This window comes from Sapajus apella, unplaced genomic scaffold (genome assembly GCF_009761245.1).
Source record: "Sapajus apella isolate SASKATOON/1434 unplaced genomic scaffold, GSC_monkey_1.0 scaffold13, whole genome shotgun sequence".
Classification (NCBI taxonomy): domain Eukaryota; kingdom Metazoa; phylum Chordata; class Mammalia; order Primates; family Cebidae; genus Sapajus; species Sapajus apella.
In genome coordinates this window covers 2,955,419-2,979,623 of record NW_022436953.1, presented here as the reverse complement: position 1 = coordinate 2,979,623, position 24,205 = coordinate 2,955,419, and the positions used below count along the sequence as shown (strand labels likewise).

General features: G+C 43.2%; 1 protein-coding gene across 4 annotated transcripts in view; it reads right to left on the bottom strand.

Annotated features, from left to right (window-relative positions):
- CNNM1 (cyclin and CBS domain divalent metal cation transport mediator 1) overlaps nt 1-24,205 on the bottom strand; it is a 64,663-nt gene that overhangs the window by 11,773 nt on the left and 28,685 nt on the right. For 2 of the 4 annotated variants that reach the window (XM_032281255.1, XM_032281253.1), the window contains exons 2-8: nt 21,402-21,545; nt 18,625-18,765; nt 17,132-17,301; nt 15,144-15,243; nt 14,675-14,722; nt 11,250-11,312; nt 2,417-2,580 (exon numbers count right to left, since the gene is read on the bottom strand). In XM_032281255.1, the coding sequence (XP_032137146.1) occupies nt 2,417-2,580; nt 11,250-11,312; nt 14,675-14,722; nt 15,144-15,243; nt 17,132-17,301; nt 18,625-18,765; nt 21,402-21,545 (830 nt within the window). The remainder of the gene's footprint in view (nt 1-2,416; nt 2,581-11,249; nt 11,313-14,674; nt 14,723-15,143; nt 15,244-17,131; nt 17,302-18,624; nt 18,766-21,401; nt 21,546-24,205) is intronic. The other 2 variants (XM_032281256.1, XM_032281254.1) reach the window with 1 other exon arrangement.

The window sequence follows — 24,205 nt, the reverse complement described above, 5'->3', positions numbered from 1 at the left end:
GCTAGGATTATAGATGCCTGCCACCACGCCCATCTAATTTTTGCATTTTTAGTAGAGATGGGGTTTCACTATGTTGGCCAGGCCAGTCTCGAAATCCTGATCTCAGGTGATCCACCCACCTCGGCCTCCCAAAGTGTTGGGATTACAGACGTGAGCCACCACACTTGGCCCATTGGCCAAGAGTTTGAGACCAGTCTGGGAAACAGTGAAAGCCCTGTCTCTACCAAAAAAAAAAAAAAAAAAAAAGAAAGAAAAAAAGAAAAAAAAATTTCCAACACACTTAAAATAGAATCCAAATTACTTACTCTGGCCTAAAGATCCCAAATGATACCAGCTTTGATGCCCCATTCTCATGGGCCCTCTGCCTTTGCACACCATGGGTCTGAGTGCTCAGACCCTTAAACTACCAAGCTCCTTCCTGCCTCTGTTGTTTCTGTCTTGAACATTCTCCCTGTCCCCTTTCAACTCTCAGCAAAAATGTCCCTTCTCAGCCTGTCTGATAACCATTTAAAGAGCAGTCTCCTTGACTTCTCTGCCCAATCACTCTTTCTTTGCCCAATCCCAATGACCTCTTTGTTTCCCTCATGGCTCTTATTACTACCTGAAATTACCTAGGTTATGTATGTGGGTATTTGTTTGTCATCTTTCTCCCTCATTAGCCTGTAAGCTCCCGAAAGGCAGCAGCTTGCTGTCTTCGCCACAGTATCTCAACAATGTCAGGAACAGAGAAGGCCTCCATTAAATATTTGTTGAATCACACACTCGTTATTATGACTTTCCATTTCTTTTCCCACAGATCGCATGTCCAGCACGAAAACCAACCAGAGTTAACATATTAGAGTTTCTCTTTTCCCGCTTTTCCCCTACCTCCCTTCTGGGGAAGGTCTGCATCAGCAATGAGGAGGCTTCGGGGATGGAAGCTATGCGGAGGAGAATCATGGGCTATGGTTTTCTAAGGTTTAACCTCCTTGTCACATTAGACTTAAGTGTCCACAGTCATATTCACCCATGAGTATTGCATGGTGAGCTTGTAAAGACACTTCCCTCGGGTTCCTTTAGCTCTGATGTCCTACCACTTGCTCTAAAGCCCACTGAGTTTAGGGCTTGGATGCTGGAGGCAGAAAGAACCAACTTTGAAGCTTGGCTCTGCCATTTACTAGCCATGTGACTGTATACTCCTCAAACTTCAACTCTTCATCTATAAAATGGGCATGACAGTAATTCCTACCTCATAGGGTGGCTATCAGATTACATGGATAATTCAAACAAAGGACTCAGTAAAGTGCCTTGCACAGTTTACTGCAAAAATAGTTATTGTCTCACTCCATTCCCCAGGTTCTGTCACTCCCTCTGACAACATCCTGTGGTTACTTTTCAAGGTTTCTTTTATAGGCTAATGTCAGTTTTAACTCAGGGCTGTCCACAAAGTCCTGAAACACAGCAAGCCAACCAGCACACACCGCTCTCCAAATACTGAAGGCATGTGTTCTGGAAAGAACGACCTTCTTCCACCCTTGTGACTTCAGTGCACCTCTCATGACCCAGCCCGCAACTGGGACAGCAGCTACCAAGTGATCTCACTGGGTGTTTTGCTGGCCTGGGATAAATGGGGCTCTAGCCAAATGTCAGGCCAAAGTTTGTAATGGTTTGCAGAATACTAGAAAACAAAACAAATAGAACCTATGGAAACACGAGAATAGGGGAAAATGTTAAAGGCTTGTGTGATGCCAATCCCAATGAAGGGTATGAAGAAACAGCTCCACTCTCCTCTTTAATTATGAGGCCATGAGCCCTGCTACCTCTCTCCTGGGCAATTGCACATGGGTCTCTTCAATTAGCTTAGTAGTTTTCAGGGGGTCCTTCTTGTGACTACAAAGATTTTCAGTTAACACACAAGTTGTGTTTTAGACGTTAAATATTAAAGTATAACAATATATTAACATATGTGAAAGTATAGCATGGTTTCTTCTTACTAACCAACAGACAGGCAGATGTATAGCATGGTTTCTTCTATACATCACTTGGCTTATTAATCACCCTCAAACTTATCTTAGAAAAATCTTATCTTGAAAAAAATCAACGAACAAAATCAAACTGATGCCAATGGTAGGGGATCCAAAGGAAGTGATTCTGGCAGCAACTTGTGTCAGGCAAGCTAATCTAGTACTTTGTGGTTCATTTTCCCCACATGAAAAATGGGGGTCAGGAGATGTTAAAAGAGTGACAAATAATGGACAGTCATAAAGCTTACTGAAAACAGCCTTTATACAGCCAGCAGCAGTTACCACCCAGCCCTGTATTGGAACACATGGGAACGGTGCACACATCCTGCCTAGCGATGGGAGTCTCCTTGTCCCGCTCACCCAGCCAATGCTGCCCACTGGGAGAGAGAGGATCACCTTCCTGGGGGAGTTACCTTCACAAACTGCACATCGCTGAGGATGTGGACTGAGTAGTCCGGCGTGTAGAGGTTGTTGCTGCTGCTGTACAGCTGGGTGTTGCTGCCCCCAAAGTCACTACGCTCTCTGTTTGGAGACTCAGAGCGATTCAACCCACTGCAGCGAGAAGGGGACCGGTTTACTGCAGATGGTGAGAGATGGAGAAAAGACAAGGAGAGATGGGTGGGGAGGAAGAAGGGGAAGGGAGGCAAGGAGAGAGGGAGGGAGAGACAGGCTTTGTTTACTGAAGTCCCATTTGACTTTTAGGCAATGGTAACACGGGGTGGTGGCAATGGGCCTTGCCCTTCCCTCAGAACCTGGGAAGGAGCTGAGCTGCTTTGTTGATGTTTATTCCTATGAGGAACAAATACCTAAGACAAGCTCATGGCTCCCTTCCACTTGGGCTGCTCCCCACAACTTCTCCTAGCGAGGAGCTGGAGCATCTGTTTCCCCCAGACGGGGAAGATAGTTCACACCTTCCTCGATTCTTGTCTTCAGGATAGGTGCACAAGGACCCCGAACAAGATGAAGTCGGTACTATGAGCGTGGCTTGCTACCCTAGACCATGAGCCCCTTTACCGTGGGGGATGTATTTACAGAAACTCCAATCACAAACCTTGTTTTAGAAAGGCCAAGGCCTTGGGTTTGCCCTCAAAACCATCTATCACAGCACAGGCAACCAATCCTCACGTGGCCATACACTTTAGTGGGGAGAACTCAGGCCTGCCCCTATGTTGGCAGGGCCTGGGACAAATGGAAGTCCACAAACCACAAGGGTAAATATTTTTAAGTTAGAAGTCACATTAATAAACGGTACAAATAGGCTTTATCTTCTTCTTTGACAAATGTTCATAACAACCATGCCAGAAAACAGGTGTGGGTGGAGACCCAGGCTTGGCCCTAGGGCTTCTGGACCCTGGTCCTCTAGGACTGTTCGGGTGGGGGATTCCAGGATCCTGGATATCTGAAATGTAGTTTAGAAGGGAGGACACAGGCTCTACCTCAGCACATCCTGTTGGCCCTGAGAATTCCTTGCCCCATATAGATGGGCTGGACTGAGAAGGACCAAGGTGTGTGTCTAGGGCTGAGCTCCCTCTTACATAGGCCTAAGGGGGCACTGGAATAATCTGCAGGCCTTCTGTCAAAGATCTCCTGAATGCTTAGCCAGCTTCTTTTCGCATTTTTAAGAAATACTTCTTAGAAAAGACCAATTAAGACCATGTCCCTTGCTTTTATGTGAGCTGCCCTCCCCAGGAACAACAGAAAAGAGGATACCAAAGGTGACTCCAGCATTGTCTCAACTGTGGAACCACCCCATGGTAGCCTGCAAAGAAAGCTACCCGCATCCTTCTGCTTCCCAAATGATGCAGCTCTGCATTTCTTCCAAAAAAGGGGATGAGGAGGCTGTCAGTTTCTCTTAACACAGATTTAGTTCAGAGGGGTCAAATGAAGAAGCAGATTCTTTATAGGTTCTGCTCTTTCAGGGTAGAACCTTAGAAATTTAATCCTGTCTCTTGAGATAATGATCAATCAAAATATTTGATTAGCATTTATTTGGAGTGAGTCATGGAAGGTTGATGATCTATTTAGCTGCCAAGCTGTTGTCTGGGAAACAATGTAGCAGAAAGAGTAAAATAGCAATAGGTTGAATCATTTTCTCATTAGAACCATAATCATCACTGCCTTGATCTGACTATAGAGTTAAGGAGTCCACTTCCAGTCTTCCTCCTTCTCAGTAAGTGTCATCCACTTCTATGCAGTTCCTGAAACCAGAGACTCCGGGATCACCCGTGACTCCTGCCACTCCCTCAGCCCCACATGGAGCCCTGCTATTGACTCTGATAACGAGCCCACTGGTCCTGCGTCTGTCTCCACTCAAATCCCAGCTACCTCAGCTTTGCCTGGACCACAGTCTCCTCTCTTAGAATCTTAGTCTGTTTTCACCTTAGCTAACAGAATCATTTTAAAACAAATCAGCTTCCTATTGTGTCTAAATAAAATCCAAATTCCTTGCTGTGACCTGGCCCCTGCTTTCCTGTCTGATCTTATCTTGGAGCCTGCTTTCCCCCTCTTGCTTTGCTCTAGTCACTGGTCTCCTTGTGCGTCCTTAACCATGCAGGCTTTCCCCACCTCCATGAATGCCATTTCCTCTGCCCACCCCACCTCCCACCTTAGCTAATGGCTGCCTGCTCAGCTGAGGCACCACCTTCCCCGAAGACCTTGTCTGGTCACCTTAAGAAGATTCCTCCTGTTCTCCTATATCATGACCCCCTGTCCATCCTTTCAGAGCACTTTCACAAGTAAAATTACACATCGTAATTATTTGTTACATCTACTTAATTCAACTTTTAATTCCACAAGGGCAGAGACCTTGTCTTCTTTGGTTATCTTCATTGTACACCCAGTACCTAAAACAGTGCCTGGTCTAGAGAAGGTACTCGAGGAAAATGTGTAGAATACATGAATCAGCATGCCAGGGTCCCATATGGTGATATGGTGACTCTTGATGTTCATAATCTAAATTTTGTTTTAAAAAACGGGTTCAGAGCTCTTAAATCATCCTGGAATCACAAAGCCTTTCTTTGGCAACCTAAAGTCATTCTGGGGAAGTTTACTTCTCGAAGAAGCGAGGGTAGGGAGCAGGACATTCCAGAAATGTGTCTGAATAGAATAAAGTAGTGTGCAACTAGAATCAAAGGGCACTAAGAAGGCTCAGGCCTTGGCCCAGTAGCTTGAGGAAGAGGCCACATGGAACAGGAAGACTGTTTGTTTAATAAGGGCATATGAAACAGGGGGTCCTGGAGTCAGTTGCCTAGAGCCCTACCCATCCACCGGGACCAGACCCTTCTCCAGAGTGACTAAGAACTGACAGGGACAGGGATAGTGATGATGCCCTACAGAACAACATGAAGCACCAAGGTGATTGTAAAAAACAGTAGTGTGGGCAGAAAATGCACATTTCATTTCTGGGCCTTATCCCTTGAAAACAAACTAATGAGTTCTTAAAAATAGAACTACCATTCAAGCTAGCAAGCCCACGACTGGATATCTACCCAAAGGAAAAGAAATTACATAAAAAAGATACCTGTATGTATGTTTATTACAGCCTATTCACAAATAGCAAAGATACAGAATCAACCCAAGTGTCCATCAATGGATGACCGGATAAAGAAACTGTGATTTAGTGTATATACACACACACACACACACACACACACACACACACACACACACAAATGAAATAGTCTTCAGCCATAAAAAGAATGAAATTATGTCTCTTGCAGCAACATGGATGGAAATAGAGGCCATTATCTTAAGTGAAATAATTCAGAAAGTCAAATACTGCATTATTTCCCTTATAAGTGGGAGCTAAATAATATATACAAGTGGACATAGTGAAATAATAGACATTGAAGACCCAGAAGGGTGGGAGAGGGCGAGGGACAGAAATTACCTAATGGGTACAACATACACTATTTGAGTGATGGCCACACTAAAAGTCCAGACTTTACCACTAGGCAATATGCCCATGTAACAAAGTGCACTGTACCCCCTAAATCTATAAAAAGAGAAAACAAACTGGTGAGTTCTGGTTTGATGAGATCCATCTGTGGCTGTTTTAGGTGGTACCTGGCTAAGTCTGTGTTCTTTCCTCCAGGCTAGTTGTTGCAGAAAAGGGGAGGAAAGAGTCCTGCCCAAGAGTAGCTTCTTTGGCCCCAGAACAGCATCTGGAAAATCATACCTTGGCCTGGTGGGTTTGGGCCTCAACTCAGTTTGGATATAACCAAGGGAAGAGAGTGTGAGCAGGGTCTGTGGTTTCAACTGCCCTGAGAATCACCACCATTCCTTAATCATCCTCTACTTTCCTGGCCAGACGTGGGCTTCACACACCTCATAGTGGTTGTTCCGCATCCTCATCTCTATGCCACAATTCAAGATACATTCAGGGAGGACAACAGGGAAATAGCCCTATTTTATCTACTAAATCCCTTCCATCTGTGGAAGCTTACCAAGAGGCAACAACTACATCCCAGTTCCCTCCAAAGCTTTCATTGTTTCACTGGCACCCAGTGTAGATGACACCAACAGAGACTCACATTTCAAACACAAGGTACATCACTGTTGTACTGGGAGGAAAACATTTCTTTCTTTCTTTTTTTTTTTTAAGTAAAAACAATGATATTGAAAGTGTATTTATAAAATCACAAAGAATTCCCAACACCAAATGATACAACTATCTTACAAAGATCGAGTCTATAAAAACAATTTTTAAAAGAAAAAGGAACCCTTACTCTGTGACAAAGTCCCAGCTCCTCTGAGTATTGTGTGAGATCAATGTTTTTGTGTCCTAGAGTCTGATATTCCTCAATAGGTGGGATGCTGATGACTTGGCATTTTGGTAATTGTGCACATACACTCAGAGATTTCTGAGTAAGGGAAATGGGAATTATTTAAAAAAAAAAAAAAAGAAATCATTAACAGAAGAGTGTCCTAGCAGCATGGCAAACTAGTTCAAATTGTATAATTCCCCTTGGCTTCTCCTAAGAGCACAGAGGCACAGCTTCGGGGAGTGAAGAGAGGAGGAAAATCCTAAGTATAGTGTGAGGAGGTCTGGAGGAGACAGATCAAACAGTGATGGATAACATACCACGAGACCTGTCAACAGGCGGCAGGCCAAGCAGCCAACTCATCCCTTGCTCACTCTTGCTCTTACATCAGACCCTTGGGTTGGCTCAGGTGTGACTGGGTATTGGGGCGTAGGGTTTTCTGCTCTATGAAAGTGTGGCAGACCTCATTCCTGTAGACTTTGAGTGGTCAATCTGCAAGAGATATCTGTCCTGTGTTGGCTACTTGGATTACTGAGCTTTCGGTGGAGAAGGCGCTAGGGTAAAATTGGGGGCAAGGTGGCAGTGGGTATGGAAGAGGACTTCACACTGTAATTGGGGCCAGATGGAATCTCCTCTCCTTCTGCAGTAATAGTCAAGGGACCTGAAAATCTATACACAGCAGCTGTGGGACTCTTGCTTTATTTGTGACACCTGTATCCAGGGAGCCTTCACAACCTTATCCCGGAAGCAGACCCCAAGATACAGAAGTAGAATGCTATGCTCCCATTTTCCTTATGGGGATTTGAGGAAAAAGGAGGATTCAGGGGTTGCCTGCCTACATCTTTTGTAGTATCAGTGAAGGATGAGGGAGAATGGCCTACTTTGGTCTGACTGTGATTGTGCCATGGGCCATCTCTGTTCTTCAAAATGGATAAGGAAGCTTAATTACATAGACCTGTAAGAGTACAAACTGGATTATTAAAATTCATTATACTGGGGTAATATTTAGCATCAGACAACCAATACTAAAGCCAGCTGTCTGTCAAAACTACAATGTGAACTCTAAGTCAGCCCAAGATAGGATCCCAGCTGAACTCACTCACTTTACATGGAGCGTTAATGGTTCCCAAACGTTCATCACACAGGAGCCAACCCAAAGGAATATTTCCACTTACCACGTTTTGCAAAGTAGAAATATTATTTTTAAGGATTCCCTGTATATTTGAGGAGAAAACTGTGTCATTATTGATCTCAATGCACATTACGGATGGATAACCAAGCACTGAAAAAGAACCCTTGGTTCCAAAGTCTTTGTCTCTGTGCTTTTGTGGATTTGAAAGGACTGTCATGGGGAATTCAAAATTATCTCCACCACCAGGAGAAGAAAGGAGGAATGAATCTGGAGAAAGGGAATGATGACTGAAGTGGGGCTGTGTACTTATAACCCCCCACCCACCATAAGTTTCATTTTTAAATGAAAGCACCTGCCAAGCTGGTTAAGTACACCACACTCTGGAGGTAATCTGAAAACCACCGTGCTCTTATTTCAAACTAAGACTCAAATAGAAAGACACTCCCTGTGGATAATGATGGCAATATTTGGTGCAGAGACCCTGGCCTCAATCTAGTGTGAGCAACAGATTTGTTATTAGCACTGCTTTCAAAATGCAAATAAATCTCTGCCCTCTAGGGGGCACAAAATGTCTATATTCAGAGGTACAGCAAGGTCCCGGGCAGTAAGTGGAGAGCAGGATCTAAGATTTTAGCCCTTGTCCCTCTACCTACCTACTGCACAGGCAACACTGACTGACTTTCTCAGAGCCTGATTTTTTATCTGTTGTTTTTCAATGACAATTCCTGCCTATCTTACAAAGTGATTGTGAGGAGTCAAATAAGACAAGGACAATTCTTTTTCAGACTTAAAGGCCCTACTAATTTCTAGGATTTATCCCTCCTGCCCCCCGCCACCGTATAAGGTAGGGTTGAGACTTAGCATATATGTAAATTAATGTATCTGGATCAGAAATCAATAGTTCCACTTAGCATATTTTGCAAATTAAAAAGATTTTTTTTTTAGATACTCCTGGTATATTCTAGGAAAAAATGGCATCATTATTGCTTTCAGTGCACGTTATGAATCGACAATTGAGCACTGAAAAAGAACACTTTGTTCCAAAGTCTCTGTGCTTACAGGGGCCAGAAGTTACCTGGAACTTCTTTCTACAAAATCCCAGACCTCTGAGGCTACTTTTTTTTTTTTTGATATGGAGTCTCGCTTTGTCACCCAGGCTGTAGGGCAGTGGCGGGATCTCAGCTCCCTGCAACCTTCACCTCCCAGGTCCAAGCCATTTTCCTGCCTCAGCCCCCTGAGTACCTGAGTAGCCGGGCTTACAGGCATACACCACTACGCCCAGCTAATTTTTGTATTTTTAGTAGAGATGGGCTTTCACCATGTTGGTCACACTGGTCTCGAACTTCTGACCTGGTGATCTGCCTGCCTTGGCCTCCCAAAATGCTGGGATTACAGGTCTGAGCCACTGCGCCTGGCCTGAGGCTACTTCTTTTAATGATATGGAACAAAAGCAAGAGCGACAGAGGAAATTCTGCAGAATAGGTCTGTGGGTGTCACCTGATCACTGGGAAGGCACAGTGATTAGTTATAGATAGAAACCAGACATAAGGTGGAAAGGAACCAGCCAAAGGAGAAGCTAGGCACTCCCTACCTCTAGTTTTCTCCCACTGTACCCACCATTGTTTCACCTTGCAGAGTTAAACCAAGGGTGGGAATAAGCTCACCTCTTTATGGGTAGAGTTGCCATTGTGTTGACCCTACTCTCCTTTTGGGCTGAATACCCACAGTCATGGAAAAGGGGGGAAAGTTGAAAATGCTTTCAGGGGCACATGACACCAGCCAGAGTGGGATCAGAAGTCTCAGCACTTCCTGGGGGTTCTGCACAGCAGGAAGGAGTCACTTTAATCTTTGTCTGACACTGGGTTATCATGAGCTTTATCATAATCAATACAGATGGACTAGAATTAACCTTCTTTTAACTGGGAAGTTACAATTAACTAGGTCATCTGGTTAACTGAAGTTAATTAAAAAGGAAAATACACCCCTGCTTTAATCTTTTTGGATGAAAGTCTTTTAAAATGTGCATCTTCCTTTTCCACTGAACCTTCACAGCACACTCTTGGCATTCGCCAAGATTCACTGCATGTGAAGAAACTTGAAGGTCCATCATGTGGTCATTTCTAATTTTGCTGGCATGTAGGAGTAGGCCATTTAGCTGGTGAGGGCACCAGATTGGCATCTCACATTGACTGTCCGATCCTGTAGTCATCATGAAGGCATGAGCTCTCACAAAGCAAGAAAAACTATTTCTTAGTGGAAAATCACCATCGAGAGAGCGAGAGAGAGAGAGAGAAAGAGAGAGAGAGAGAAAACTTCTGTGAAATTTGAGAAGGTGGGTTAACTTATCTTGTATAGATAAACATGGGAACCAGATGGTTTTTGATGAAAAAAATGTGATTTGGGGAAAAAACAGAAGTCAACATAAATACTTCTGAGGTTGCAAATTTGAAGTTTCTCAGAACATAGCCTTTTTTTTTTCTTTTAAATGTTGAGGGTCTACTGTACAGACAGAGAAACATAAGTGGTTTCTCGATGACTGAGGATATGGTGGGATCTTAGTATCATTACCCCAGCAATGTGATAAGGGATACAGATTTAGAGAGTTGAGAAAATTGGACTGTGTTCTAACTGCAGGGCAACTTAACAAATAAATTCCTGGTTTAGTCATTACTTGCTCTGTGAGTCCAACAGAACAACCTCTGAGTTGAGGTTGATTGATTAAAAACAAACAGTTGATTGATCATTCAGATTTATTGCATTCCACTTAGTCATTGAATTATTGTCTAGCTCTATGAGGAGTTGTTACCTTATTAAAAAGAAACTCGGTGACTATGTCATTTATTAACAAAAGAGTTTAAACCTAATGAAAAGTTGTTTTGAAAGTTTTATATATAGCATCCTTTGTATGAGCAGAGCTAGTGAGAATAGGATCATCACATAGTAAACATTACTAGGAAGATGAGGACATGGAAGGAAAGAAGAGTAGAAAGAAAACAGGTAGAAATAGAGCATAGTATTCCACAATTCCAATTTCATTCCTGCTGTACTCCTCATCCCTCCATTCTGTGGTCAGACAAATGAGGAAAAACTCACACTATCCTTCACTCCTACCATTTTTCCATGTGCACATACAGATACATTCCTGGGAGGTAAATTCACAAATGACGCCACTGAACCAGCAATGCCTGGCCAGTATGTGCAAATGAGTGCTATTTGTGCAAAGTGCTCAGCCTTAGTCACAGGAGTGCCTGTTGGAGAGATCAGTTCTCATGCAGGAAAGTGACAGACACCAAAGGCTTATTGCAAACCCCTCTGGATCTACAGAGACCCAAGACACACATGCATGTTTACCTGGGGAGCCTGCCAGAGAGTCCCCTCTGCTGACAGCGAAGGTACGAGACACAGAGACGGGCACTAAAGAGTCAGGGGCCAAGGATTTGTGAGTTGCAAAAGGGAAGATATAAACACAAAAGGAAAGAGACAAAGAACAAAGTGGGTGAGACTGTTCCTGGATCTTTACAACATCACATTTCTCTGCAAAAAGAATCTTGACTCTGAAAACACAGGAATCATATCCTCTTACAAAGTCACTCTCCAGAAAGACAAGAAAATAAAATGGACTTTGCTGAAAGTGATCTGAAAAGATGTGCAACACATCTTAGAGAGAATCAGAGATGCGCAAGCACAAGCTGAGCTCTGTGGGGAACATGTAGGCAGCATTCTCTGGGGCTCCCATTTTGAGCCAGCAAACATGCTGGGAGCCCAGCACTGAGTTCCTACCAAGCTCTCCCATCTACCATGGAGCTCAACTGCCGAGGGCGCCTGCATAGGCACGCAGAGTCCTGAAAGGAAATTGTGTGCTCCTGCTAGGGGCATCCTTGAGGAAGCGAGATCCCTTCTCTGATTTCTAGGAGCTCCCTCTGGTCACAGTGTTGGCGAGGAATTGTGCATTGCTAGAGAATAGGGAAACAGGAAGAACATTATATCTAGCAGTGTTAATGTGAATCGACTTGATGAATTAAATCATAGCCACTTCGTAGTAAGTACCAGTGGTCCAAAGCATCCCTCTATTCCCTTTTCCTTCTCTTTCCCCACAGAGTGTGAAATGGTGCTGGCTATGGCTTGGGGGCCTGGGTGGAGTAGAGTGTGTTATAACAGCCCAGTCCCTCCCCCATCAAGTGGTGTCTGGGCACGGGAACCATGGGAACCTGTCTTCATCTCTCTTATCTGATCGTTCCCAGAGTCCTTTTAAGGAGCTAAATGAAACCAGGCCATGGATGATAGCATACTGAAACAGGCAGCTTCTGCAGTTTTATTTGCTACACCAAATGATTTTATTTGAAATTACCTACCTGATAACCCTTTACTCTGACATGAGATGTTAATGAATATTAGAATGGGCCTCTAATGTTATGAGACACACTGGAGTTAAGAAACCCTCTATTCTCAAGAAGAATCATAGTTCTAAATGTATAAATGTATATACCAAACTGTATACATTGTATACAATGTATTATACAACGTATAAATGTATACACGAAACAGATAGGAGACTTGTTTTCTCCACATCTGTACACTTGTGTGTGCACCTATTCCAGCTACCGTGGGTTCCTGGCAATCAGAACCAAGAAGAAGACAGTGTAGATTATGTTCCCTTCACCTCATTTAGGAAAGCCAGAGATTTCTTTGTAGCCTCAAGTTCAACTTTGAAGCATAGGTCATAGTGCCAGTATTCTAGCAAACTCATCATCTTACTCCTCATCCTCAAAGACTGATTAAGCACAGGTTAGCTTCAAGCATATGGGGAGTGGGCTGGGCCAAGACCCTACAAGATTTTATTGCCATTTAGCTTAGACTGAAGCTCTCCCTCAACCTATAGGCTGAGGTTCTTGGCAAGTGAAAGATGCTGGGTGGCTTGACCATGGGCTGAGCATTCACTGGGGATAACTGTGGTGTATGGTTGGCTTTTGCAGTTACTTCACACTTCACTACACTAAGTATGGATTTGGGGAGGATGGACAATGTCTTTTTACTCCTATTGGCTAATAATACTTCTTTTTCCTTTGGAAGGTTTACAAAGATGCTCAGCAACATGGCGAAAGAAAGGGAAAGAGTGTTATGCTTCTTTTTTAGTTAACTATTTTTAAAGGAGAAATCAATGTTGCACCTTTATTTCTATCTTACTGATACAATTGAAAGCTTTGGAAAGAACTAGAGACAGGAAGGTAGAAAAGGAAGAAATCAGATAACATCTTCCTTCTACTTAAAACAATTTTTTTTTTTTTTTAAAGAAAGAAGGTCATATACATTGGGTGGGCTAGGAAGCCATATGTAGGTCTTTTTTTTTTTTTTTTTCTCTCAGAATTCCCACCTCTTTTGGTCTTCTGGAAGAAATCACAGACATTTCTAGGTAACATATTAGAATCCCAGGAATAGTCGCTAAAGTGATGGATGATGGAAATTTCCTTTAGAGAACTAAGGTTTGCCCAAGTCCTGTAGCCCGTCCCTCACCCATCCAGAGTTCTACTGAGCACTGATGCTTCCTTCATCAACCGTAATTGAGATTTGTTGGCTTAAGCATGATAATGTACCAGGGTCTTTTCAATTTTCCAGATATCCTCCAACTTAAGCTCTGCCACTCTTCAGGCTGGACAGGTACTTCATTTCAGCCACCGGCTGGGCTATTACACTGTAACAATTACACTGTGAATTGTTCCACTATTTGCACTTAGAAATTGCATTCCAGAATATGATGAATCTAAAATCTGTATTTTATTGTGCTGTGTGAACTAGCCAGGACACCAGGAAGCATCTTGGCAGGTCACCAACTTACAGGGCGATTTGAAGCAAGTCATTTCCTTAGTTTCACTCATGTTAAAATGGTGCCTACCTTGCCATGTTCCAGGGACTATGAGATCAAGCTCTGGGACTCTCTGATAATTCCCACAAGGCAGTGTGTAAAATCCTTTTTTATGATGAAAGACCCTAATTGGCATTGAAGTGGCCACTGTAAACACTAACAGCTGAAAGCAATGCAAAATTCACATCTGTGAATCAGAAAGAATAAATCTAGAGAAATAATTCTTTCTGGATCACACTTTTAATCACAAGAAATGCCATGCCCTTTAAACACAAGTGCAGTAACTACACAGGAAACAGCAAGAAGGCACAGCACAGAAGGGGCAGGGCAAACCAGCCATCAGCCTTGTGCCAGCTCCCCACCAACAGCATGCACGGCCAGCTGGCAGATACCTCTCAACTAGCTGAGAGGTAGAGAACAAGGAAAGAGAAGCAGATAAGCAATGTATTGCCCAAGGGTGGAACTTATATCCCCAAATCTTGCAGTCACTTCTTATTGAGGACAAACCCCACAGATGCAATGATAGCACCTGAGAACTTTTGAGTAAAGGCTAAAATGAGTGAATTTTCATTGCACAGAAGGAAAAGCTGAACCTCTGCCAAATCACCTGCCTGCATTTCCTGGTAGGTGGCAATAAGTAGTGCCTCCCCTCATAACCCCTGCATCCCCCCAACAATTCATCACTTGCATGTGAGCAGAGAAGCCGCAGAAAACATTCCAGACACATAGAACCTAAGCTCCCATGGTCTGCGGGTACCTGGCAGGAAGCAGTGTTCCTGGCAGAACATTACAAAGAGGCTGCCAGCATTTGTCTTAGCCCCAGCCCAGGCTCAAAGTGATCGCAGTCCAGGTCCCAGAGAGGGCTGAGGCAGGACCACGATAGGGAGGATGAGGAAGGGGGTTGAGAGATACATACGAAAGACAGAAGATCCAGCCAGACTTCCAACCTTCCGCACGTCATTATCTAAGGATAGAAGGATGCAGTGGGTTTCAGAGGCAACTCAGAAAACACACTTCTTATGGGAATCTTCCTTCTTCTATCCACCCCCAGCACCAATTAACCCTGCAAAAACTAGGCAATTAAATGGAACAAGTATAAAAAGCAAAATAAACTTGTCTTTTCATACTGAAGTCTATCACCCTAGATCCCTAACAATAATATTACTGCTTTTTACAATTCAATTTTTTGTCACTTTTTTTAAAGCACTAACTGAATGAAAAGTGATTCATACACCCAGCTTGCAGAGGAAGCAATTAAAGCCAAGGAAGTTAAATGGCTTGTCCAGGGTGATTAACAAGTCAAAAGAGGAGTCAAGACTTGAACCCCTATGCTTTTTCTACCATATTCCATTACTTCCCCAATAAACAAATGGAAACTAGAATACCTGAGCAAGCAGTGGTCATGATGGCTGGGACGCCATAATAGGTAAAGGCTCCATTCTCAAAGCGAAGGCCTTCCTTACCAACTTCCACCTCTACTTTACCCTGGGGGGAAAAAAAAAGAAATGTATTATGAACTTGTATGAGCACTTCCAGTTCTACTATTGGCCAGAACCCTAAGCGTTTCTGCTTGGATAATAACTGGACTAGACCCATGTTCTTATCACAGAGGAATGTTAATTCTTTTATTTATTATTGCATTTTAGGTTTTGGGGTACATGTGAAGAACATCTAAGATTGTTGCATAGGTACACACATGGCAGTGTGGTTTACTGCCTTCCTCCCCATCACCTAAATCTGGCATTTCTCCCTATGTTATCCCTCCCCAACTCCCCACTCCAGGAATGTTAATTCTTAATTCTGTCCAGATTTACGTTTCAAAAAGCACCTGCAACTTTAGTAGCTCTTTGCAGTAAATTCAGTGCTTCACTGTTCATAAAACAGCATCCAGTCATGAATAGCCAAGCTCTCCTTGTGTACTGTAATGGCCCTTCTGTGATGCAGGCCAAAGCACCAGCTAATCCAGGGCCTCATAAACTACCCCACTGGTTTCGTCTGAGATTGGAGCATTTTAAAATCAGGTCAAGAGAAAAATCTAATTCTGTGTGAAGCTTGTTTAATTCATTGCCAATAACAGTGATAGCTAATGTGTAATGTGTAGCATGCATGGATATGATGCTGTGTTATGTGCACTGCATAGATTCTCATGCATAATTAGCTCATGCACAATCCCATGAGACCCACACCATTTTTATCCCCAGTTTACATGGGACTCAGTTTTGAGGCTCAGAGAGGTTGAGTAACTTGGTCGAGGTTAGTTAGGAAATGTCAACAATGGAATTTTAAAGCCACATTTTTCAAATTTCTGAGCCTACACTCTTTCTACTACATTTTATTCCCTCCATGTTTTATTTGAAAACTGTTAAGTTTATTTTAAGCATAAGACATGAGACTATGTGATCATTATATTATACAAACAATGTAACAGGATTATTGTTGATTTCCAACAGTGAAGCACATGACTCCACTTTTTGGAGAAGAGAGGTCATTTCATTGAGAACATTAGGAAAGATATATGTGAGGCAAATTACAGTGTCAGAGCAGAGAGGCTGGAGGTGGACTGTAACAAGAGGCCATTTCTAAGTTCATGTGAGCTTAATCAAGACTTTAAAGTACAATCACTGTATTTAGGAACCACAACATTATGTTAGGAAGGGACAGGGAATCAGAGTTAATGGTGAAGCCAGACAGGTCACCAGCGGTGTTACAAGCTGCAATTATGTCTGACACTTATCTAAGACAGGCCTATCCAGGTATCCAGAGCAGAAGGCGACCATACTTATGTGAGCACTGGGAAGTTGTTGCACTTCTTTGAACAGGTCATTTTCCCCTTCCTGGTCCTCTCCAGGGTGAGAAGTTTCCAGGAACTGCAAAGGCTAAAATGCAGCTGAGAGAATGAATGTGTCCCATGCACCTCCAGAGAGCAGAGCAAGGACCAGTATGGAAGTTAGAGATGGTGAGATTTCTGCTCAACAGATAGAAGGGTTTAAAGAAGAGTTGTCTAAAGTTTAAGAGGCAGTGGGCAGTTTCATTTCAGGCGATGTTCAAGCAGAGATGAGGAGGTATTATAGCTTCTGCAGAGCAGCAGCTCTGGAAGTTTAGAAGCAGACTCCCTCTATTGGAGAGGTATTCACCCCACCCCAAACATCGCTGAGTTGTCAGACTAAATGTCAAAGATCCCATAACTCCCAGGACACCAGTCTTCTATGTCTAGGCCCCTCCTGTGGGTCATGAAGAAATGTCCACCCATCTGGCCTTGTCCCTGAGGCAGCCAGCCAAGTCTTGGAACTTGGTGCTGAAGGAGACATGCCATTTCTTCACCCTGGACATGCCGACTTCTGGCTCCTAGAGATTCCCTGACTTTCCTGCTCACCTGTAGAAGCAGCACAAAGTAGTCCACAGGGCGGTTGCGCTGGTAGAGGTAGTGTTCTGGGGCCTTCTTGTTTTTCTCATCAAACTTCAGCTCCTGGATCACGTTGGGATGTTTCAGGAGCCGGAGCAGGATCTTCTCCGAAAGGTACAGAGACTTAAATGGCTCCACTTCTAGAGGAGAGTGAGTGGGGAAGGAGGAATCAGCAACAGCTGTGTCCCACCCATTTCAGCAGTGGCAGCTGGGAGGAGTCAGAGTGGGCACAACTAGGGCCCCCTATGCATGTACCTGGGCACCAGGCTGGCAGGGCTTCTGCAGTTCCTTTGGAGTGGAGGATCCTAATCCCAAGTGTGCATCTCAGGGCCTTACTCATGTCCTCTGGAGAGTGTGTCCCTGCACTGGCATCTCAGGGGAAACAGGTCTCCATTTTGGAAATGGCTGTTTTGTTATTAGTTTTCTTTGATTTTATTTAAAATTGAGCATGGATAACTAAGCCACATAAATAACACAGACTTTAATGCTATAATGGAATGAAATGCAGAGAATTTAATCTGACTTATTTGTATGACATATATCTGCTGAATGAAATGAAATCCCAGGTTAATAGAGACAGGTGATTATTTAATAAGTTGTCAATAATGTAAAGCATAATTGCATCATATTTATATATTACAGATATTATTTATATTACATATAATATGTTAAATAGAGCTGCTTTGCTCTGGGAAATCAGACAGCCAGTAGTTAAATCTGTACTCAGAACTAGAAATTTTACCTTAAAGAAGCTCCAATTTAAAATTTTTTACTCTTAAGCACCTAAAACAGTGCTAGCACTCATTAGATACTCTGGAAAATATATATTGGATTAATTAAATATTGAACTTAGTGATAGACATGATCATTCTAGGTCAGCAAATTAATAAGGCATTGATGGTCAGAGAGTTCAAAGAGAAACTTTACCTTTTTCACAAGAAGGAGTTTATACTTGGATTTTCTCACTTTTTTTTCTTTCTAAAGATTCCAAGATTCACAATCCACTTTTGTATTTGAACAATTCATAGCTCACAGGCTTCTATGACCCCTGGAGGCTACTGGACCCTAGGGTCTTGTTGTTGGGTGGGACACAGCCTTTCCCTCCCCTACAAATACTCCGGGGAACCCAAGTCTAATGGACAGGGAGATGGCCTCAGGCTTCAGCCAGGAAGTGAAAAGAAAAGGGAAAAGTACAGCAATGGTTTCTTTAGCTCTTTCCTCTGGCAGAAGAGTTGAGTTACACTTATTTCTTCCCCTATAAGTTCAGGCCTGGGGCTCAATCCGACAGTAGGTGGCATCCCTTACCCTATCTAAGGCAACCTTCTTGATAGAACAGTGGTTCTCAATCCTGACAGCACACTGTGCAGGCTGGAAGGTATTAACAAGGATTGGTGCCTGGGTTCCACCCTAGAGATTCTGTTTTGGCTTCTCTGGAGTGGAGACTTGAGTAGGCAGAGTCCTACCTGTGGCCATGAAGCGGTGTGTGGCCAGCAGGAGCTGTGGTGAGATCTTCACCCGCATCTCCGTGTCCGAAAGCTTAAACAAGGAGAAGTCCTGCCGCTTCCGCTCCCGGTGCGGGACCCTCTGCTTTTTCCGATTATCAGCTGTGGGGTCACAGAGGACAGATTGCAGCTATCTCAGAATCATTGTTGGTCTTTGAAATTTTTCAAAGGGGACAGATAGAACATTTCTGCAGTGTCAACTATGAGTGACATCACAACATCACCCAGGAAGTAGAAGGATGTTGGTGAAGGATGGACAATGAGAGATTGTCACCCTCATTTCAGTGTTTTCCACACTTAAGGGGTGTATACTAGAAAAAGGAGAAGGCTGGCTTGGGGTACGCAAGTCTGGGGTTCTGGTGCTTGTTCCCTTACTTAATAACCATGCAACCCCTCTAAGCATCAGAGTTTTTGTTTGTTTAATCTGTACAAGGAGGCTAATATTTAATATAGCTCTTGTACTTATCTTGTACAATTATTATGAGACTCCAACTGGAAACTACCTGTGAGAATGCTTTTACACAAAGTCATACAAACACAAGGGAACTGCATTCTTAGTATCCAAAAGGTTGCAGGGGCCCAGGGAATTTCTGACTCTGTCCCCCTCCTTTCCCCTGAACTGGCTTTATCTAGTCTCCTGCTGCTTATCTGAACCATGCTCTGAGTGGCACCTGAAGCATGCCACACAAGGGAGGAGGGTGGCCATTACCTCTTATCTCACAATTTCCCTGCTTCAACCCTAGTCCCTCCACTGGGAGAAAATCAGAAAATATAAGGAAGAAGAGAGGAGAAGAAATAAGACTGGAACTATAATCTCTGAAGATGGGTTTTCTGGGTGGGAGACTCAGGCAGGGTCTGGTACCTCCCAAGAGCCTGTATATATCAGGCATGTAATTATTGGTTGAAAAAATTTGCTTTTCCCAATTTAATTTGTTCATATATTCTTTTTAAAGCTTGTCTAAATATATCTACTTTTTTTTCCTTTTTCTTTTTGGTAGCGAGAATGTTTTCTTTGGTCGTTTCTCTTTTGCTTTCTGAATTTTGAGTAAAATTTTGAAACTGCTAACCCATCTTATCTGCACTAAGGGGAACAGGGAAAAGGGGTTTGGAATTTCTTCAAACTTGGCCTAAAGAGAAACAGGGCTGTGAGGGAACTTATGGTGCCGGCTGAGTGGATGCAGTGGGAATGAAAGGGAATGAACCTTTGTGGAAGGAAAATAAGGCCCCAGAGTCTGGCTCCCTGGTGTACCCCCTTTCCTTTTGGGGCTTGCTTTTGGGTTTCCTTCTAGAAAGGACAAAGTGCCCTCCTGCTGGCGCAGCTCTTCCGTGGCCTGCTCCGACTCCGGACCTTTGCAGTCATCTGGCCCCTGCTTTGACATTCCTTTTGCTCAAGTCACAATGGGGAGACCCAGACCCAGGTGTTCAGATCACGTAAGATGTCGGGGTCGTGCAAGAAGAAAGACAGTATCCCTGGCTTCTTGGCCTTTTCACAGCTCTTAAGGAATCATGCCAGTAGCTGATTTATAAGGTAGAAAGACCCTAACCTCCTCCTGTAGAAAGAGGATCACTCAGCAAAAGAGTAGCAAATACAGGTATTGGCCCAGGTCTTTCCACTCTGGAACTAGTGAGTAACTTTATGATTTGTATGAGTTTGACTAAATAGCTCCCCTCTACCCCATCAGATTGCCACTAAACATGGCATCATTAGAGAATCATTCTTCTGAGCTCCCCCTTTATTCCTTAGATTTGAATAGTGTATGTTTGAAGGCTTAAGGTTGTTCAAACAAGTGCCCTGGGAGGAGCTTACTCATTTATCAGCATCTAACACCTTGGTGTGAATGTCTTCACTCTTTATTTGAGACACATGGAATCCTTTTTTTTTTGAGACAGAGTCTTGCCCTGTCACCCAGGCTCCTAGGCTGGAGTGCAGTGGCACAACCTCAGCTCACTGCAGCCACAACCTCCCAGACTGAGGTGATCCTCCCACCTCAGCCTAAGAAGTAGCTGGGATTACAGGCATGTGCCAACACACCTGGCTAACTTTTGTATTTTTTGTAGAGTTGGGGTTTCACCATGTTGCCTAGGCTACTCCTGAGAATTCTAAATCAAGAGTGGCTGGCAGAGGTGGGGGAGGGAAAGGATATTTCCAAGCTCAGTCCCTACATGAGGAAGACAGGCCCAGTCGAGGCAAGCACAGCAATACCAGGCTCTTGGAGGGAGGCACCATGACTCTACTGCTCATTTTTGTCACGGCCTGGCACACCTTTTAGGGTTGATCTATTCTTAGTGCAAAAGAAAGGCACTCTTTCTGCACTGCTCACTGCCTTACGGTATCAAAGCTCTTTCTACCAGGAGCCAGTTTCTGAAAGGCTGCATCTCACCCTGCAACTCATCCAACTAAGGACAGAAGTCTGAGATGAGTTCTCTGAGAGGAAGAAAAGGATAGCTATCCCATGAGATGAAATTCTGAGGAGGAAACACCTCCTGGCCTAGGGAATCCCAGGGACTTAGATAACATTCCAATCCTAGAGACAAAGCATGCCTTTGTAGTGTTTACAAGCAAAACTTTGATAAGGTTCAGTAACCCGAAGTCATCACATCTGGATAGAAAAGTCCATATTGTTCCTGAGTGACGGAGTTAGGAGGGGGAGTAGATCAGAAAGAGGGAAGCAGAGACAAGAGCAGGGACCCTGGTGGCTGGGGGAGAACAGAAGCCCAGGCTAAGGCCGTGCACTTACTGTAGAGGTCAGTTTCATCCAGGATCTCTGACTTGATGATCTCCTCTATGATATCCTCCAGCGTGACAATGCCCATCACCTCGTAGAAAGGGTCCCCTTCTCCCTCATTATTCACCCGCTGGACAATGGCCAGGTGAGATTTTCCTAGAGAACAAACGAAATCACAGTTAAGTATCTGGGACATTTTCAGAGATCTTTCTTTGTGAGAAAAATGATACAAAGTTGCTGTCTTATCAATCTCAGGACTGTACTCATCCCAGGACCTACTTAAAATATGACATTTTAATGCAAGTGCTTATAAAAACAAGCTCTTATAAATGCAAACCTTATTCTTTTAGATTTCTGTTTCTATTTAGGGAAGGAAGTTACCTAATATACTCAAAGCCAGTTAAATTTTTCTTTGAACGTTTACGTATTAGAAAGTATATGTTAGCTGATCTAATATATACTAATCGAAAGAGCAAGAATTTAGAGTCAGAATTATGGTAGAAGTCATTCTCCTCCCCTAAGCGCCTTTCCCCGCTAACTATTTCAGTTACTATTCCTTGGCAAATCATTTAATCTCCACTGAATTACAATCTCTCATCTAGAATCAGGAAATAATGCCAGTGTGTGATTTTAAAACATGGCCCCCGTGGTATGCCTCCCACGGAGAGGTGTGGTCTACAGCCCTTTGCCGTGAATCTGGGAGGGCTTGTGACTACTTCAACCAAAGGAGAATGGGAAATGAATGTCTGTTACGGGACTTCTGAGGCTAGGTCATAAAGGCATGTAGCTTTTGCTGCAAGAACACTGTAAGAAGTCTGACTACTACCCTGGAGGCCACATGTAGGTGCTTAGGTGCCAGGCCCAGCTGAGCCCACCCTTCCAGCCTTCCCACCAAAGTACCAGGCAGCTTGGCAGAAGAAATCATCTTGGAAGTGGATCTGCCAGTCTCAGCTGATCCAGCCCCTTGTTTCACTCCCCAGCCTTTCAAGCAGCTTCCACCTGTGGACCCAGACACTGAGAAGCAGAGATAAGCCATTCCCACTGTACTTCTTTGGAATTCCTGACTCACAGGATCTGTGAGCATAATAAAATAGTTGTTGTTTTATGGCTATAAGTTTTGGGGTAGTTTGTGAGCAGTAATAGTAGCTAGAACGATCAGTACATATAAGGTGACTGGAGCTCAAATGACCTAGTGGGTATGTGGAAAGACTATAAACTACAATGTGTCACTGGCAGAGACTTCATAGACTTCATTTTTATTGCCCGATGACTGAATAATAATAGTTTACATTTATTGAGCCCTGACTATGTGCCAGGCATTATTCAGAGAACTCTATATTTATCTATTTAATTCTCATAACAACCACTGAGGTGAGGACTGTTCTCCACATTTTACAGATAACAGGACTGAGGCACAGATTGGTTAAGTAGCATGCCTAAAGTTACACAGGGTATAAGGGCAGAGCTGGACTGCAAACCCACGTAACTAGGCTCAGTACTAACCTGGGGACTGAAGTTTATCTGACAGTCCAGCTTCATATCAGTTTGTTTTCTTCTGCTGTATAGGCACATTTCCTGGTCCTTTTTCTGAAATGCATATCTGTGTGGTTCTTTTTTCTTGGCTCAGAGACATTTAAGGAGAAAATCTAGGGTACTGACTCAGATGTTATTCTTGAAAACAACAACAAAAAGCAAGTTCATGTTTTATTAATACCCTTTATAAGCTCTTGTTTCACCATTCCTAAAAATATCAGTCAAGATGAGTCATCGGTTTGCTGGAGGCATAATTAACCACTGAAATGTAAATGAACTTCTATATCGAATATCTGAAATCACAAGATAGCTACCCCTTGGAGTTTTTAAACTGAAATGAAATTGGAAAGATGGCATTCATATCACCCAAGAATGGTCTCTAATTTTTTCCCGACCTTCAACCTAACCTTTGGTCTACTTCTATACTGATCTGATCATGCCACAGCCCTCCTCAAAAACCCTCTATAGCTCCCTACTGCTTAAAGAATCAAGTCCAGGCTCATTAATTTGGTATTATATTATCAAGATTCACAATGTGGCTTTTCCCTGTCTAACGGTATGCCCTGCTACATCCTCTATTCATTCTATACTCCAGACATACCAGGTTATAACCACTTCCTCGATTTCTCTTTCCCATCGCTGCGATCCCCACCACAGTGGGGTGGGGCTCTAACCCAGGTATCAGCTCTCCAAGAAAGCTCCTCCAGATCTGCTCCATTCTGAATCTGAACTAACCTCTCTATTACAGCATTTATCACAATTTGCTACTTCTTGTAACTAGCAATGTGTGTGTCCTGTACGAGACAGCATTTCTTCCTCAGATCATGAACTATTTTAGGACAAAGGATCATATACTTAAATAAGGTTCTTTCCAAACATCAGACAGCCAATCAGTGCCTGATGAACCGAAGACTGAATAAAAACTCATAGTTTATACAATAGGTGATATTAAAACCAGATACCAAATAAAGCCTTTATTTTTTGATAAAATATAATAGTATGTTTAAATTAAAATTTAAACCCTTCATCAGTGGTTCTAAAATTATCCTTCTTGGAAACTATATCCTGCCCAGTTGGGCCAAAGTACTTTGTAGCTTAAATTAGATTATGTTAATTGTTAGAATGTGCTCAATTTAAAGTTTTTCATTTCTAACACATTTTTCTTAACTTACGGCACCTATTCTCACTTTTCTGCTAACATGTGCTAGCAGATGACAAAACAAATGACTAGTATAATGAAAAGCCTTGGAAAAGTGATTTCTTAAAATTTTTTTCTACGATTG